General features: G+C 41.8%; 1 protein-coding gene across 4 annotated transcripts in view; it reads left to right on the top strand.

Annotated features, from left to right (window-relative positions):
* Positions 1–14,905, top strand: part of LRBA (LPS responsive beige-like anchor protein) — a 384,885-nt gene that overhangs the window by 168,907 nt on the left and 201,073 nt on the right. For 2 of the 4 annotated variants that reach the window (XM_069978673.1, XM_069978674.1), the window contains exon 37: positions 8,525–8,649. In XM_069978673.1, coding sequence (XP_069834774.1) covers positions 8,525–8,649 — 125 coding nt within the window. Of the gene's footprint in view, positions 1–1,507; positions 1,600–1,974; positions 2,109–8,524; positions 8,650–14,905 lie in introns of those variants that run through there. The other 2 variants (XM_069978676.1, XM_069978675.1) reach the window with 2 other exon arrangements.

Below are 14,905 nucleotides of genomic sequence, written 5' to 3'. Positions count from 1 at the left end.
TCCGTCCTTCTCTAAACCATTCCTTCTCGGTTTGTGCTGCTGAATATGGATTTGTTTCCCTTCATATCGTAGCTTGTATTTCTTCGCTTATGGCTGAAATGTGAAATAAAAGGATGGGCAGCCAAAGTCTTGGACCAATATCAAGATCACGGTGAAAGTAAGGACAGTAAGAGAACCATTTGTCTGTATTAGGGCATACTTAAAATATTACTTTCAATCATTCTCGTCTTCTTATATCCTTTGTTTCCCTTCAGAGGAAGTGCGCTACAATTACATGATGTATATAACATATGTCCAAGGAATGAGGCTTCCCATATCAACGCTAAAAAATTAAACTATGGATTAGGTATTTAATGTAATCTTCAAATGCAAAAACAATCCCATTTAGGCCATGTTCACACAATGTACTATTTTCTAAAAGAACAGCCGCTGTTTTTTAGTAAAAACAGAGGCTGTTCCTTTCAGCCAGGGCAGCTACTGTCCATTCCATGCACACACCGCACCGACAACAGCCATTGTTCAGTGTGACCGTGAAAAAGAATGCTGATGTCAATTAACAATGGCCGCTGTTCCACGAACAGCGGTCATTATTAAGCTTCCATGCACACACGGACGCAGTCCGTTTATCTGTGGTGTGTATGGAAATTAATTCTTAATTGATATCCAAACGCATCCAGAATGGACTGTCCGTCAGAGGTCTGAATGCTTTAGGAACATCAAAACACCTGCCGATGTTCGGCCAGTATAACAATGGCCATTGCTAGGCAGTTGTTAGGTTATGCTCACACACAGCATATCAATTTCGGCCCTATTACATGGACTGATTATCTACCGAATCATGCAAATTATCACCCCATGTAATAAAGACAACGATCAGCCATAGAGCTGATCTTCAGCTGGACTGATCGGTGGATTGGTTGCGCACATGGGCTGATCGCTGGATCGGTTGCGCACATGGGCTGATCGCTGGATTGGTTGCGCACATGGGCTGATCGCTGGATCGGTTGCGCACATGGGCTGATCGCTGGATCGGTTGCGCACATGGGCTGATCGCTGGATCGGTTGCGCACATGGGCTAATCGCTGGATCGGTTGCGCACATGGGCTGATCGCTGGATCGGTTGCGCACATGGGCTGATCGCTGGATCGGTTGCGCACATGGGCTGATCGCTGGATCGGTTGCGCACATGGGCTGATCGCTGGATCGGTTGCGCACATGGGCTGATCGCTGGATCGGTTGCGCACATGGGCTGATCGCTGGATCGGTTGCGCACATGGGCTGATCGCTGGATCGGTTGCGCACATGGGCTGATCGCTGGATCGGTTGCGCACATGGGCTGATCGCTGGATCGGTTGCGCACATGGGCTGAACGCTGGATCGGTTGCGCACATGGGCTGATCGCTGGATCGGTTGCGCACATGGGCTGATCGCTGGATCGGTTGCGCACATGGGCTGAACGCTGGATCGGTTGCGCACATGGGCTGATCGCTGGATCGGTTGCGCACATGGGCTGAACGCTTGATCGGTTGCGCACATGGGCTGATCGCTGGATTGGTTGTGCGGCCTTTTTCGTCTATCAACTGTACATCTTCTTTAAGGGTATGTTCACACAACGTTTCTTGAGGCTTATCAATCAGGGCAATTTCGGCCTACTTGGCCCTAAGGCCTGGCTCACTCTGCTTCAATTCCATTGTAGATATACTGTCAAAAAAGTGATGGGTACATGTGCAGTATACTGAGGTTGGAGGTCTCCCTACGGTTGGGCAGACAATGGACCCTAACTTAAAGTAATTAGATCTTTTTAATGATTATGATTATTTTTATGTTGATCCATACGGCCGGTGAGCTGGAGATGGGTCATGTTGGCTATTCACCTGCACACCACACACAGTTACCATAGCAACAGCAGCTGCCTCAGTGTACTAGAAAGAGGGCGGAGCTGTGATAGGAGTGACATCACAAACAAGAGGGGCCTGCAGGCTCTGTGAGGAGATTCTTAGCAGGCCGCTAACAAGGACTGAGCCAGTGTGACAGATGGGGGTCATGAAGCCTATTGACTTATTTTTACTATTGACCAGAGAGGGAGCCTGATAATCTTCACACACTAGGTACTGTTATATGCTGAGGGATAATTTCTCATAGTGCCCTTAGGGTATGTTCACACTGAGTAAATCAGGTGGAATCTCGCCTGCTTCCGCTCAAAGAATTGTCATTTGTGGGAACCAAAAGTTGTGTCTTACGGCCCGGCCGAGATTACTCTAAAAGACTCTCATCCCGCAGGGTTCACTGGCAGCATACAAAAGGACGACCCCAAACACCAATAATCTGCATTGTGACAACAGTGACCCATCTCTGGTCGGCGGCCATTGTGAGAGAGGAGTTGTAGGACAGAGAACGGTTCTTGTGTTAAACTTTCTCCTTAAATAACAGTCCCTGTTGCACCTCACCACCTCCACTCCCTGTTGTCTGATTATTCTGCACCTCATCACCATCTGTAACACCTCAGGCAGCAGTAATAGAGAAGCCGTGGGGGAACTACAAGTACCAGCATCACCATCTGTAACACCTCAGGCAGCAGTAATAGCGAAGCCGTGGGGGGAACTACAAGTACCAGCATCACCATCTGTAACACCTCAGGCAGCAGTAATAGAGAAGCCATGGGGGGAACTACAAGTACCAGCATCACCATCTGTAACACCTCAGGCAGCAGTAATAGAGAAGCCATGGGGGGAACTACAAGTACCAGCATCACCATCTGTAACACCTCAGGCAGCAGTAATAGAGAAGCCGTGGGGGGAACTACAAGTACCAGCATCACCATCTGTAACACCTCAGGCAGCAGTAATAGAGAAGCCGTGGGGGGAACTACAAGTACCAGCATCACCATCTAGAACACCTCAGGGGGAACTACAAGTACCAGCATCACCTTTTATAACACCTCAGGCAGCAGTAATAGAGAAACCGTGGGGGGAACTACAAGTACCAGTATCACCATCTAGAACACCTCAGGGGGAACTACAAGTACCAGCATCACCTTTTATAACACCTCAGGCAGCAGTAATAGAAAAGCCCCAGGGGGAACCAAAAGTACCATCATCACCAACCGCCTAGGTGCAGACCCCTCTATAACCTCTGTGGCCGTATTTACCTCAGGAAGGGAGAGAGTTATTAGCACTCGGCCTGTGACGGGATATTTATTTATTCAATATGGCCGTCCCTCTCCCTGGCTGATCCCCTCACTACAGACTGCTACACATGCACCGATTGTAGTGCAAGGGACTGGCCTGGACGTAGGGGGTAGCTACTATATTCGGGCCCCTTCTCACACTATATACACCTGCAGTGGTCTGCTGTCTGCTTGAGCCTGATAAACCTATGCATTCACGACGTGGTCCATCCACAGTAAGTAGCCGACTATCTTCAGGCTTATTACACCGAATGGGATTCAGTATGCTGTCCTAGACTGTATATTGTTATCTTTATTTATAAAGTTTTTTGTTTTATGCTGAAGAATAAGGAGTTAACAGTGTGAACTGAACTGGGGGTCTCAGTGGTAGGGTAGGGGGCCACCTTTTGCAGTTTTCTATCATTTATACCAGGGACGAGGAACCTTCAGCCCTCCAGCTGTTGCAAAAATTCTATTCACAAAACGAAACGAAAGAAAAGAATTATTAGTATGCACAGCTACTAGCCCAGAAAAGGGTGCATAGTCCCCATATAGAAGACATGACCGATCCAAACAAAAGAAAAAAAATATATATATATAGGAAACTGGCAGACCTGGTGTGTCAGTACTGGGGTACCAGTCAGTTTCCTATATATCCTTTTTACTTTTGCGGGGGTTCGATCTCCATATCCCCCAGCGATCTTCATATCATGGCTTCGGCTTCTCTGTTATGAATACAGCCGCAGGCACGTGACCCATGGTTCTATTTATTCCAATGGAGGTGCTGGAGAGAGCAGAGTACAGTGCTTTTCCAGCGTACTTTGCTCTTTCCAGTTACTCCTTAGACCCGTGGGTCATGTGGCTTACCTGCGGCTGTATTCATAACGGAGAATCCTTCCCCTATTCTCTGATTTAGATGCACTCCATCTCCATCTGTGTCATTTCTAAGCAGGATTGCTCAATATTTCATCCTTCATTTGGTTGGTATTTTTAGCCAAAACCAGGAATGGGACCCACACGGAGAACATCTAAAAATGGAGATATTTGCTATTTTTTTGCAGTCAGTCAGATATTACTAGTGGTGATGAATAGAAGGGATGGAGTGCTGGTCCATTGAATAGAAGGGATAGAGTGCTGGTCCATTGAATAGAAGGGATGGAGTGCTGGTCCATTAAATAGAAGGGATGGAGTGCTGGTCCATTGAATAGAAGGGATAGAGTGCTGGTCCATTGAATAGAAGGGATGGAGTGCTGGTCCATTGAATAGAAGGGATGGAGTGCTGGTCCATTGAATAGAGGGGATAGAGTGCTGGTCCATTGAATAGAAGGGACGGAGTGCTGGTCCATTGAATAGAAGGGATGGAGTGCTGGTCCATTGAATAGAGGGGATAGAGTGCTGGTCCATTGAATAGAAGGGATGGAGTGCTGGTCCATTGAATAGAAGGGATGGAGTGCTGGTCCATTGAATAGGGGGATGGAGTGCTGGTCCATTAAATAGAAGGGATGGAGTGCTGGTCCATTGAATAGAAGGGATGGAGTGCTGGTCCATTGAATAGAAGGGATGGAGTGCTGGTCCATTGAATAGAAGGGATGGAGTGCTGGTCCATTGAATAGAAGGGATGGAGTGCTGGTCCATTGAATAGAGGGGATAGAGTGCTGGTCCATTGAATAGAATGCATTTAGTCAGGAGGTTTCGCAACATGCTGAAAAGTCTTTATTTGGGGTATGAACAGTTTTTTAGTTGAAGGGAAGCATGACAGCTAGAAAGGACGTCCCGACCACTTACATGGATATATGCTAAATAGTGAGACTATATATCTTTATTGTAGCAATGCACTATAATACCCTGGCCGTGGCTCAGGAGCCTGCCCCCTCACACAACTGGAATAAAAGACATACACATAGCCATGTAAGCAGTTTACGGCATCTTGTATCTTTTGTATTAGACTATGATTTTCTTGAAGCTAGGCCGTCCGCTTGGTTCTTTGACCCTAGATTGCCCGTAAAGTTGTATTTTCCACTGATATCTAATTTAATATGTATATATGTTATTTGCATTTGATTTAATGTACAGTATTTTTACACACCGTTTTAGCTTATTTTCTGGCTATTGAGATTTTTATTTTTAAAACAATAGAATAAAATTTGTAATCTATACTATTCTGAGTGTTTTTCGGAGTAGTCAGATTTTCCTGGATTAGATCTATGAAGAGAGGTTAATACGAATGACTGAAAAGTCCTATAAAGGATTATCACGTGGCTACCACTACTACATGTTCATTTCCACCAATCTGTGTATAGGTGAAGGCATAGATATGTATACGCTTCTTGTCTATCCACTTACCGGATTAGGGACATTTGAATAATGTCCAATAATTTATTCATTAACCCTATTTTCAGGTTTAGATTAGAGGCAATGTCTCCGGATGGTAGCCAAATATATGAATAATTTACCATCTTTGCCTAACACTAGAAGCCGGAGAGTTGAAAGGATTGATGGCGGTGAAGGTTAACACATTTTAGCAGGTTTCATTAGCTTTTCATTGTCATATGTTTGTGTCTCCAGCTGAAATAAGCCTTGCAGGAGATCTCTAGTCTGGGGAACTAATTACTTGTAGCGATTGCCATTCTGATGAATAGACCCTCATTGTATCATTCCCCATAGACCCAGAGCACTGTGTGATTCCCAACTGCAGCCGGCCTGATATTTGATAGTAATTTTTACAGATAAACGTAGAAGAGGCAGAATGATGAAGTGCCCATGCAGTCTATTCAGACTATCATACAACTGCACAGAGCCAGCTGGGCTCCACTTTTTTCCCCCAAAATCACAAATGAGAAAATATCCGTTATTAATCGAGCCTCACAAAAGACCGCACTTTTCATCTGCATTTGTTTTTCTTGAGATTTTAACTCTTTCACTGCTATTCTTGTTGTTTTTTTTGTCTCTGAAGTTGAGCTGAGTGGGGGGGAGGAAACAAACAAAAATCCCCCCCCCCCCCCCCCATAAATTTGTAAAACAGAATTTTCAGCACTTTATTAGATGTACCAAGCTGTTTTAGTCACACCTGTGTCCACACCGGCCACAATGTCCAAGCCTCCCGCAGTTCTATTTAACTATACTTTAATCACCAATGTATTGTAATATAGATGTGAAAATACGCCGACTGTGTAAGAGCAGAAAGCAGCCTTAACCCTGCATCATGCTGGTTCTGTGATTTTTTTTCTTTTTTTTTTCTTCTTCTTCTAATATTAAGACTTTCAATATGCTGATATTATTTTGATCTCCTTGGATCTCTCATTGGACTTCTCACCTAGCTTTCCAAAGTCACACAACGACAGTGGTTACAATGTCTATCACATTCAGAGTGGTCTTCCTGCCTCTCTCCTTCTACGCTGTGTCAATCTTTAAAGGCTTGGTATCAGATACTAAAACTTGTTCTTTTATTCTAATCTGTTTCTATTTCTATTTTCGGGCTGTAATTTTTTTTATTTCACTATTTGTATATGGTTATAGGGGCGGCCATCTTGCCTGGGCAGTTCTTAACAGCATTTTGTGGCACGCTTTACATCGAGACTCATGGACATAGACGACAGTATACCGACTCTGTCCCCTTGACATGAATTTGAAACATTACTGAGCAGCCTCCTCTTATCACCACAGACACAACAGGAAGTCTCAGCTTAGTTTTAGCCCCAGTGGTGAGAATGAAAACTGCAGGATATCTGGATTATTTTATACTATAGATAGAAAAATGGAAAAGAACAAATGTCACCAAAAATTCTTTAAAAATATGTTTAAGAAAAAAACATTAATACAATAGGTCATTTTCTGATGACATTGTCCCTATAATTTCTGAATATCCTGGAGTAGAAGTATCGGGATGAACACTGTTTATAATTGTAAATCCATTGTGTAAAAATTACATTTGTAGGCTTTTCCAGATTTGGTAGAGTGTGTGTGTGTGTGTGTGTGTATATATATATATATATGTATGTATATGTGTGTGTGTGTATATATATATATTAATTATTATATTAATTATATTATATATATAATTTATGGTTGCTTATGCAAGAAGGATATATGTGAAATTAATGGCTGCTTATGTAAGAAGGGCGTTTGAAGTTCTCACAGGAAACTAAACACAGTTTTTTCCATTTTTTACTAAAGCCGCACAGACAATAGAAAAGATGGGATGTACAATTTTTAAAGACTAAATGGAAAGGCCTATATAATTTAGGTACCCCCAGGGCTAAAGGTTATGAATATTTTAGGAGATGATTTTAATTAAATTCCTGCACATCTAAACTGAGTAATATTTTATTATCACGCACCGAACGGGCGCAAGTAAGATTTTCATTAAAGTTAACACTTTCGAGGCAAATGGCGTTCTGTTTGATTTACTGACCTTGAGAGGGAAAGGCACAAATTAGAAAGAAAAATGATGAAAGGGGACAGACTTTGATTAATATAGGTAATGCTATCCCATATTTATAATGGCCTTTTCCCTATTCTGCTTTATAAATGCAGTCTCTGGGAGAGATGCCCTGCTGGGGCTGAAATGAGCCTGAAATCGGAGCGCATGCCACTAGTGTGCAGGGAAGTTGATCACACTGTCAGCAATTCATTTTACAATGATGTATTTAGTGTTCATTTCACCTTCCTACCACGAAGAGGAATTCCTCAGATGGAAAAGTGATATTGTTCTTTTCAAGGACATACCTAAAGAGAAAATACAAGATAGAAAGGCGTACAGTAATGGAGAGCGTGCCCCATATGAGACCAGTAGACTGAGGCTATGGCTCCAGTTCTAGGTTATTCATCCTCTTCATATTAGTAAAAAGTATCTTCAGACAATGTGTACACAATAGGCAAAAATGGCCGTTACATAGGTCCGCGCCTGTTCCCTTTGTTTGCCAATACAATTTGGGGTAAATACAAAGAAATACAAGTTATATTGTGCTGTTAAGACTTGTTAATGAATGTCGCCTTATAATGCAACATTGAGAAACCGGTTGGGATGATAATAGATTTATGTTGTTATATATGTTTTTGTTATGCTTGTTGTATCTTCATTTATTTATAAACCCTGACGGACCGGTCATTTGTAGCCGTAACCGTCCTATGGATTGCCGTACGCATACAATGTTTATGACCTGACTCTGACGTACAGTGATATCACATTAGCTCCTCAGTGAAGAATCATTTAAGAAGTTGAATGTTTCAGTAGTGACAGTTATAACATCGAAAGTCAAAGAAAGAGCTAAGCAAACAAGGAAAGCTGTCTGAGAAAATTCACAGCTACCATGCTGTTTGGTAATGGCTAACATGTGTGATTCTTGTGTTTTGTTGTAGCCGGCCCCGGGAGTTCTGGCGCCTTGACTACTGGGAAGATGACTTGAGGCGCCGGCGACGATTTGTGCGGAACCCCCTTGGTTCGACACATCCTGAAGCGACACTCAAAGCCGCCATAGAGCATGGTCAGTACCATAGAGTTATATTCTCATATTTTAGACACTACGGTGCATATAAAGCTACATATAGGCAATCCTTCATACTGGTGGAAAAGTTCCTATTTCTTGCTTTTGACATTTTAACTAAAAATATTGGCACATAGGGAAATATCGGCACATAGATTGGTGATTTAATGGTAAATTATACAGGAAGCAGTAATTATTTGTCATTTCTTACTCAGATAGTAAAATGGGGGATGGTTCATAGCTTTTTGGTCTCCTCCATCTTTGATTACAAGTAGATAAATGGATGAAGGTGGATGGAAGTTGTCTATAATCTTCTTATCCTGAATGTAGAGCTGGACATGCACAAGGCCAAAGAAGATAAAGAAATGCATGTCTTGTGGGACCCAGTGCGCTTCTTCCATATGTTTATAGCTGAGATTTCACTTCAGTGAATAAGATAACCATAGAGGAGGATGCCGCTTGTAATTTGACTGACTTTGTCTCTTCAATACAGAAGTTTTTGCTTGTTCTGCACATTATATGGCAGTCACAGCATGGCGGCATGGGGATATACCCTCCCCCACTCCTAATTTGCTACAGTTTACGCCTGAATGTTGGTGTAAGTCTAAATCAGCTCAGAGCTGGTGGAGATTGCTGCTGCATGGTTGCCTTAGATGCAATGGATTTATTGAGTTCTGCACCTTTGACGTGTATAAAGGCCGTATTAAACGCACGATATAAGGGGGAATAGAGCACCAACCTGTCAGGCTTGCCCCTCATGCCCCACTGGCTGTTTTTGCTGTTACTCACATGGACAGTGGGAGGGGCTGTGGGGAGCGGCGTGCATGCCGGCAGATTGTAGGCTTTTTAAATGACCTATTACACCGAAGGATTATCAGCCACAGCAGCCGGTAATCGGTCATGTGTGGACGATAATCGTTTGGTGTAAAAGGGCCTTAAGAGTGTAGGGACTTTAGATAGGACCTCCATGTATATGTTCTGGTCTTGATAACCCCCCTTTGTGTTTTCCTATTGTTTTTTCTTCAAAGATTTGTTAAAAAGATGTATTTCCAGACCATTATTTGTTTATTTTGTGTAGAACGGCTTTCTTCATCCATTGGCTTGTCAGCCACAGGTGATTTCCTAACTATTGGCAACTGTTGTAACTACTTTGCACCCTTAAATATACCGTCACATATGCAATACGAATACTAGAACCCCTTCCCGACAGCCAGCATATATGTAGAGCTGCTCCATATGCAGCAGGTGTCGGCTGATAGGGCAGCGACCTCAACATCTCAATGGATGGAGGGAGTTAGCTCTTTCTATAACCCAATCAGCCACCACCCAACAGCATCTATAGGCCCTGACAGGTAAAGGGTTAATGAAAAAATATCATCCAGCATAGTAAAAGTTTAATAAAATGGGGGGGGGGATGGGAAAAATCACAAATACTAAAACTCATCACACAAAAATATAAACATAAAAGCATAATACAATAAAAAAAAATTAAAAAATGTTGTAAATACACAAAAATGGTGCCAATAAAGATCATCTCTCATTGCAAATAAATAGAAAATGTAACCACGATTCTGAGCCCCATGTACATGGTGTGGTAAGGATCTGTTTAGGAAGGGGACCTGGTAGCTTTGAGCTATATATTGATGAGAATAAGTTATTACTGTAAGATGAATACAAACTCTTACCTACATTTTTTGTTATTTTCCATGTCTTATATAATTTTTTTTTTCCTGTTCTTAAGGCGTTGTACCAGACATATAGAGTGTCATAGATGTAAAATTTACTTACCTGATATACACTAAGTCACTCAGATCTGACAAGATTCTCACTCTTCTAGGGGGATGAATCCTATATCTTCCTTATTGTCATCACATAATCTATGATATATAGGCATTCGGTAGAAAGTTATATACCTGTGAACGCTTCTCCATTGATATTAAATCTTCCTGCTAAAAGTCTATATCCAGCTGTGTGATGTACAGTCTATTTGGGAAGTAAAATATGGCTGGCTGGGCCCTGTGCTGCTCATTATTGGGATGGGAGAGCTTTCCATGCATCACAACAGCTTGAAAAATAAATATAAAAGTGGTTTAAATCATGTGGTGGAGACCGATAAAAGTGCGAACATCACAAATTGTGGAAAAGCACTTGAGGGAAAAATTGTGAAAATAATTTTTATTATTTTACAGAGAAAATGGAATTGATTTTAACCCTTTCTATGTGCAGCTAAGACCTGCTGCTGATGACTGACATCAGCCATCCCACCAGTATCTCTCTCTAAATATTAAATACTAAAGTGTAGCTGTCCTTTTGAAATCAATAGTACAAGCAACTTTAAGAAACTCTGTATTAAGTTTTATTATTCTGCTTCTTCTGAAGTGTGGGGGGGGGAGGTAGAAAAATAGTTTGATGAATACAGAAGTAAATGCCTTTGCTTAATAAAACCTATTCGAGTTTCTTAAAATCGCTTGAACTATTGATACTTACTGGGGAAAAAATCTTTCTGATCCATGCATGGAACAGTATTGGCAACCTAATGGTTGTTTAAGAAAGTTCTCTAGGGGGATTTAAAAAGTGTACCCAAAAAAAAAAAAATCATAATAAAAAAATAACCCTCCCATGATAAAAGTTAGAATATAATGTTATTGATCTCGCATTGTGAATATCATAAGAAAAAAAATAATAAACATGGCTGTGGAGTCAGTAATCCTCAGCTGTGACTCCAACTCCGACTCCTGAACTTGATGAGGGACCGACTCCTGCTCCTTAGTGAATGGCCAGTCGGACACCAGTGGAGTTATATATCACACTGGGGTACAGGAGGTCGGGCTCAGCAGCTTCTCCCTAATATCTTACATGATCCTGGGGCGACTTCTGAGGGAATAAAGCTAAAGCAGCTTCTCCTGTGTGTGCAGTGGATGCAGCCAGTCTCCAGCCTCCATGTCCTGAAACACTAAGAACTAGACTAGATGGTTTCTAATTGGCCTATTTTCCTGTCAATCGTCCTGCGGAGAACGCTGACGGGCAGAGAGCCCTGACTAGCCACGGCCCATATGACTAGTTCCTAGATCTCTGCCTGTCCCGTGCACCGGAAGAAGAGACTTCAATTGAGCAGCTAAAGCTTCTACAGAACACATGGTAGGGGATCGGTTTAGCAGATCTTCCCAGCACTGCTAGTAACATTGCCCGGAGAACCTGGGTGATTGGTTCTCTGTAATGGGGCTTGGTTAAAAATAAATAAATAACATGAGTTACTTTTCTGATCCTGCGCTTCTGCCATTTTGATAATCAGTTCTTCATCTCATCATCTCCACCTCCTTGATGCCATTTCAATAGGAAATACCTGCTCTGCCATTCATGTGATTACTAGGGTTACTGATGTAAAGGCAGTATCTGTCCGTGGGAGGGGGGGAGGCAGTGGTATTTACGGTAGATGGAACAACACTGCTGTGACTACCGGAGATAGATAGATTGTAAATGGGAAATACAATTTTGCTAATATTGTTGGGTGGGTCTCACTGTGACTTTTGATTTCTCATTATTGTTAAAGTGCTGGGATATGGCTGGGATATTCTCTTCCTTTCTGATCAGTGACGTGTGACTTCTTCCTAGTAATTCTGTGCTCTGTAACGCTCTTAGCCTCTCCCTGTTGAAGTTCCATAGAGAGCAGAACAGGACCTGAAACATCAGATGTTTGTGACACCATTCACAGATTAGGTTGGGTTCACACTACATTTTGGCAGTCAGTTTTGATCTGTTTTTTCATTGATTTGCATTATATAAAAAAAAGGATAAAAATGGATGCACTTAATTGCATTAGTTTTTCTATCTGTTTTTTTGCAAAAACTGATTTTTTTTTTTTTTAAAAAAAGAGGGTGTAAACATAGTGTGTCCCTAACCTTATTCTGTGCACAATATTAAGCTCGGTTTGAGTCCGATCAGAGTATTAAGATTTCTAATCATCAGAGGTTTTTTTTATTTATTTAATTTTTAATCAAATAGTAGTATAAACCTAAAAATACAGAATTTTTGGGGTGCATCTTTGCTGGCGTGTCACTAGCTATTGAGCTCTGACCATTGAATCCCTTTCAGTGCTCCAAAACAGCAGATGAGATGAAGTAGCCATGTATGTGATATTTATATATGCCAGAACCCGGGTATTTTGTAATTAAAAGTCCCCGGTGCTGCACCTGCTGCCAGTGCCTGAACCGGCCTCTGCTCTCACTGGCGTCAAGTGATACTGGCTATGATGTATCTTCAGGGGAAGAGGAATCAATACTAGTTTAGTGGGTTTTATTTGCTGTTGCTAGCAATATGGGCATCAAGCTGTCAGGCTTTTTTATCTCTGGCAAATGAATTAAAGGAAATAGTGTATAAACCCATTCAGCCATAACGCCTGCAAACCGCATTGTAAAAGTGCATTTTTATGCAGGAGACTGGCAAATCTCCCCAACCCTTTCTGCTGCAGCCGCCAACGATAACGGACATAATAAACCCACTTGGTGCAGGAATCGCAAATTACAAAATATCACGCAGGATAAAAATTTTGCTGTTAAAAAAAAAAAGAAAATCAGGATTTTTTTTAATACAGGGGAGTAATACTGACAGTGTTGAGCAAACCTGTCACAATGTTGGCATTCCAACATGAGCCGGACTCTGATGCTCTGCGTTTATTGCCCTGTGGCTGCAGAAATTCGGTGCCGAAATTATTTTCATTAATGTTTTTTTCTTTCATCAACCAGATTTTAAGTATAGAATTGCCCAATATTGACAAACAAAAATAGAATCTACCTGTAATTTTATTTGTAAATTATAAATAAGTCTGCAGATAAACGATAAATGGTACACCTTAGATTAAAAATTGGTGAAATTAATGATTTCAACCAAAACTATATTTTTTTTTTGCCGCCACTCCAATTGGTTATAAATAAATGTTTTTTTTTTTTTTGTTTTTTTTTGTGCATCCCAATAAAATAAAAAAAGGCATCAAAGTGCATCAGACCCTCCGCCCCCTCCAACATAATATGTGAGTCATGAAAGGGTTAAGAACATGGGCACAACTGCTTCATAGGAGAACAGGGTTCCTGCCCCTCCTCACTACTGAGCAGCATGGTACCGGCTGGTTAGCTTTGTGGAACAGAGTGCCAGAAGGCATATGTACTGAAACATTGCGACAAACCGTTAGGACGGGATTACAGATTAAGAGGAGGAAGCGAGTGCCGACCTGTCAGATCAGCGCTCGCTTCCTCCTCCTTCCCCACACGCTGTCTGTGCTATTACACGCACAGACAGTGAGCAGGAGAACCAAGGGGGTGGGGTTGTGGGGTGGCCCACAGAATAGAGCGGCAGTCTGCTGCCCATGCTGCTATTACCCAGGGTGATGACCAGCAGACAACCATCAGCCCACATTGTGCATGTTCGTTGATCGCTGCCTTTTAACACCAAACCATTATTGTCCAGAACGACTAGTAGTCAGCCAAGTGCGGCCAAGAATTGTTTGGTGTTAGAGGGCCCTTAATGTGACAATTCCACACCATAGAACTCCACCAAGTCTAACCGGCACACTATCTAATAAATACAGTGCAGAAACACATAACTTGTTTCAGAAAGGTAAATAGATTTGTAATTTACGTCTATTTAAAAAGCTCGTCTTCCCATACTTACCTGCTGCTGCATGTCCTACAGGAAGGGTTTTCTATGGGGATTTTCTGCTGCTGTGAACAGTTCCTGTCTCGCACAGAAAAGCAAAAGCAAAGAAAACATTTCCTGTAGGACATACAGCAGCTGATAAGTACTGGAAGACTGGACATTTTTAAATAGAAGTAAATTACAAAGCTATATAATGTTTTAAAACCAGTTGATTTGAAAGAAAAAGCTTTTAGCTGGAAAGCCCCTTTAAGGCTGATGTACCCTCTTTCCACCGCCCAGACATGGACATTTTGGAGGACCCCTCTCCTTCCTCATGTACACCAAAATCCTATGTAGTGTTCTAGATAATGCCGTGCCGTACCAGAGTAATACAGTAGAACCTGGTCGGGAGCAGTGATTTGTATATTGTAATTACACTTTGGTTTCCGTCATATCTGTGAGATATATATATAATTAAAGTAATAAGCCCGGAGAACGTCCTCAAGATATTGGGATTTTGCCATTTTTACCAGAAATAAAACTATTTTCTAAAGCAGCCTATGTAACAGCGTTAATAAAATAATCTGTGACCTTTATTGGGTCTTTGGTACGAAAATTAACTTATAAA

This window comes from Dendropsophus ebraccatus, chromosome 7 (genome assembly GCF_027789765.1).
Source record: "Dendropsophus ebraccatus isolate aDenEbr1 chromosome 7, aDenEbr1.pat, whole genome shotgun sequence".
Classification (NCBI taxonomy): Eukaryota; Metazoa; Chordata; class Amphibia; order Anura; family Hylidae; genus Dendropsophus; species Dendropsophus ebraccatus.
This window is presented reverse-complemented; position numbering and strand designations above follow the sequence as displayed.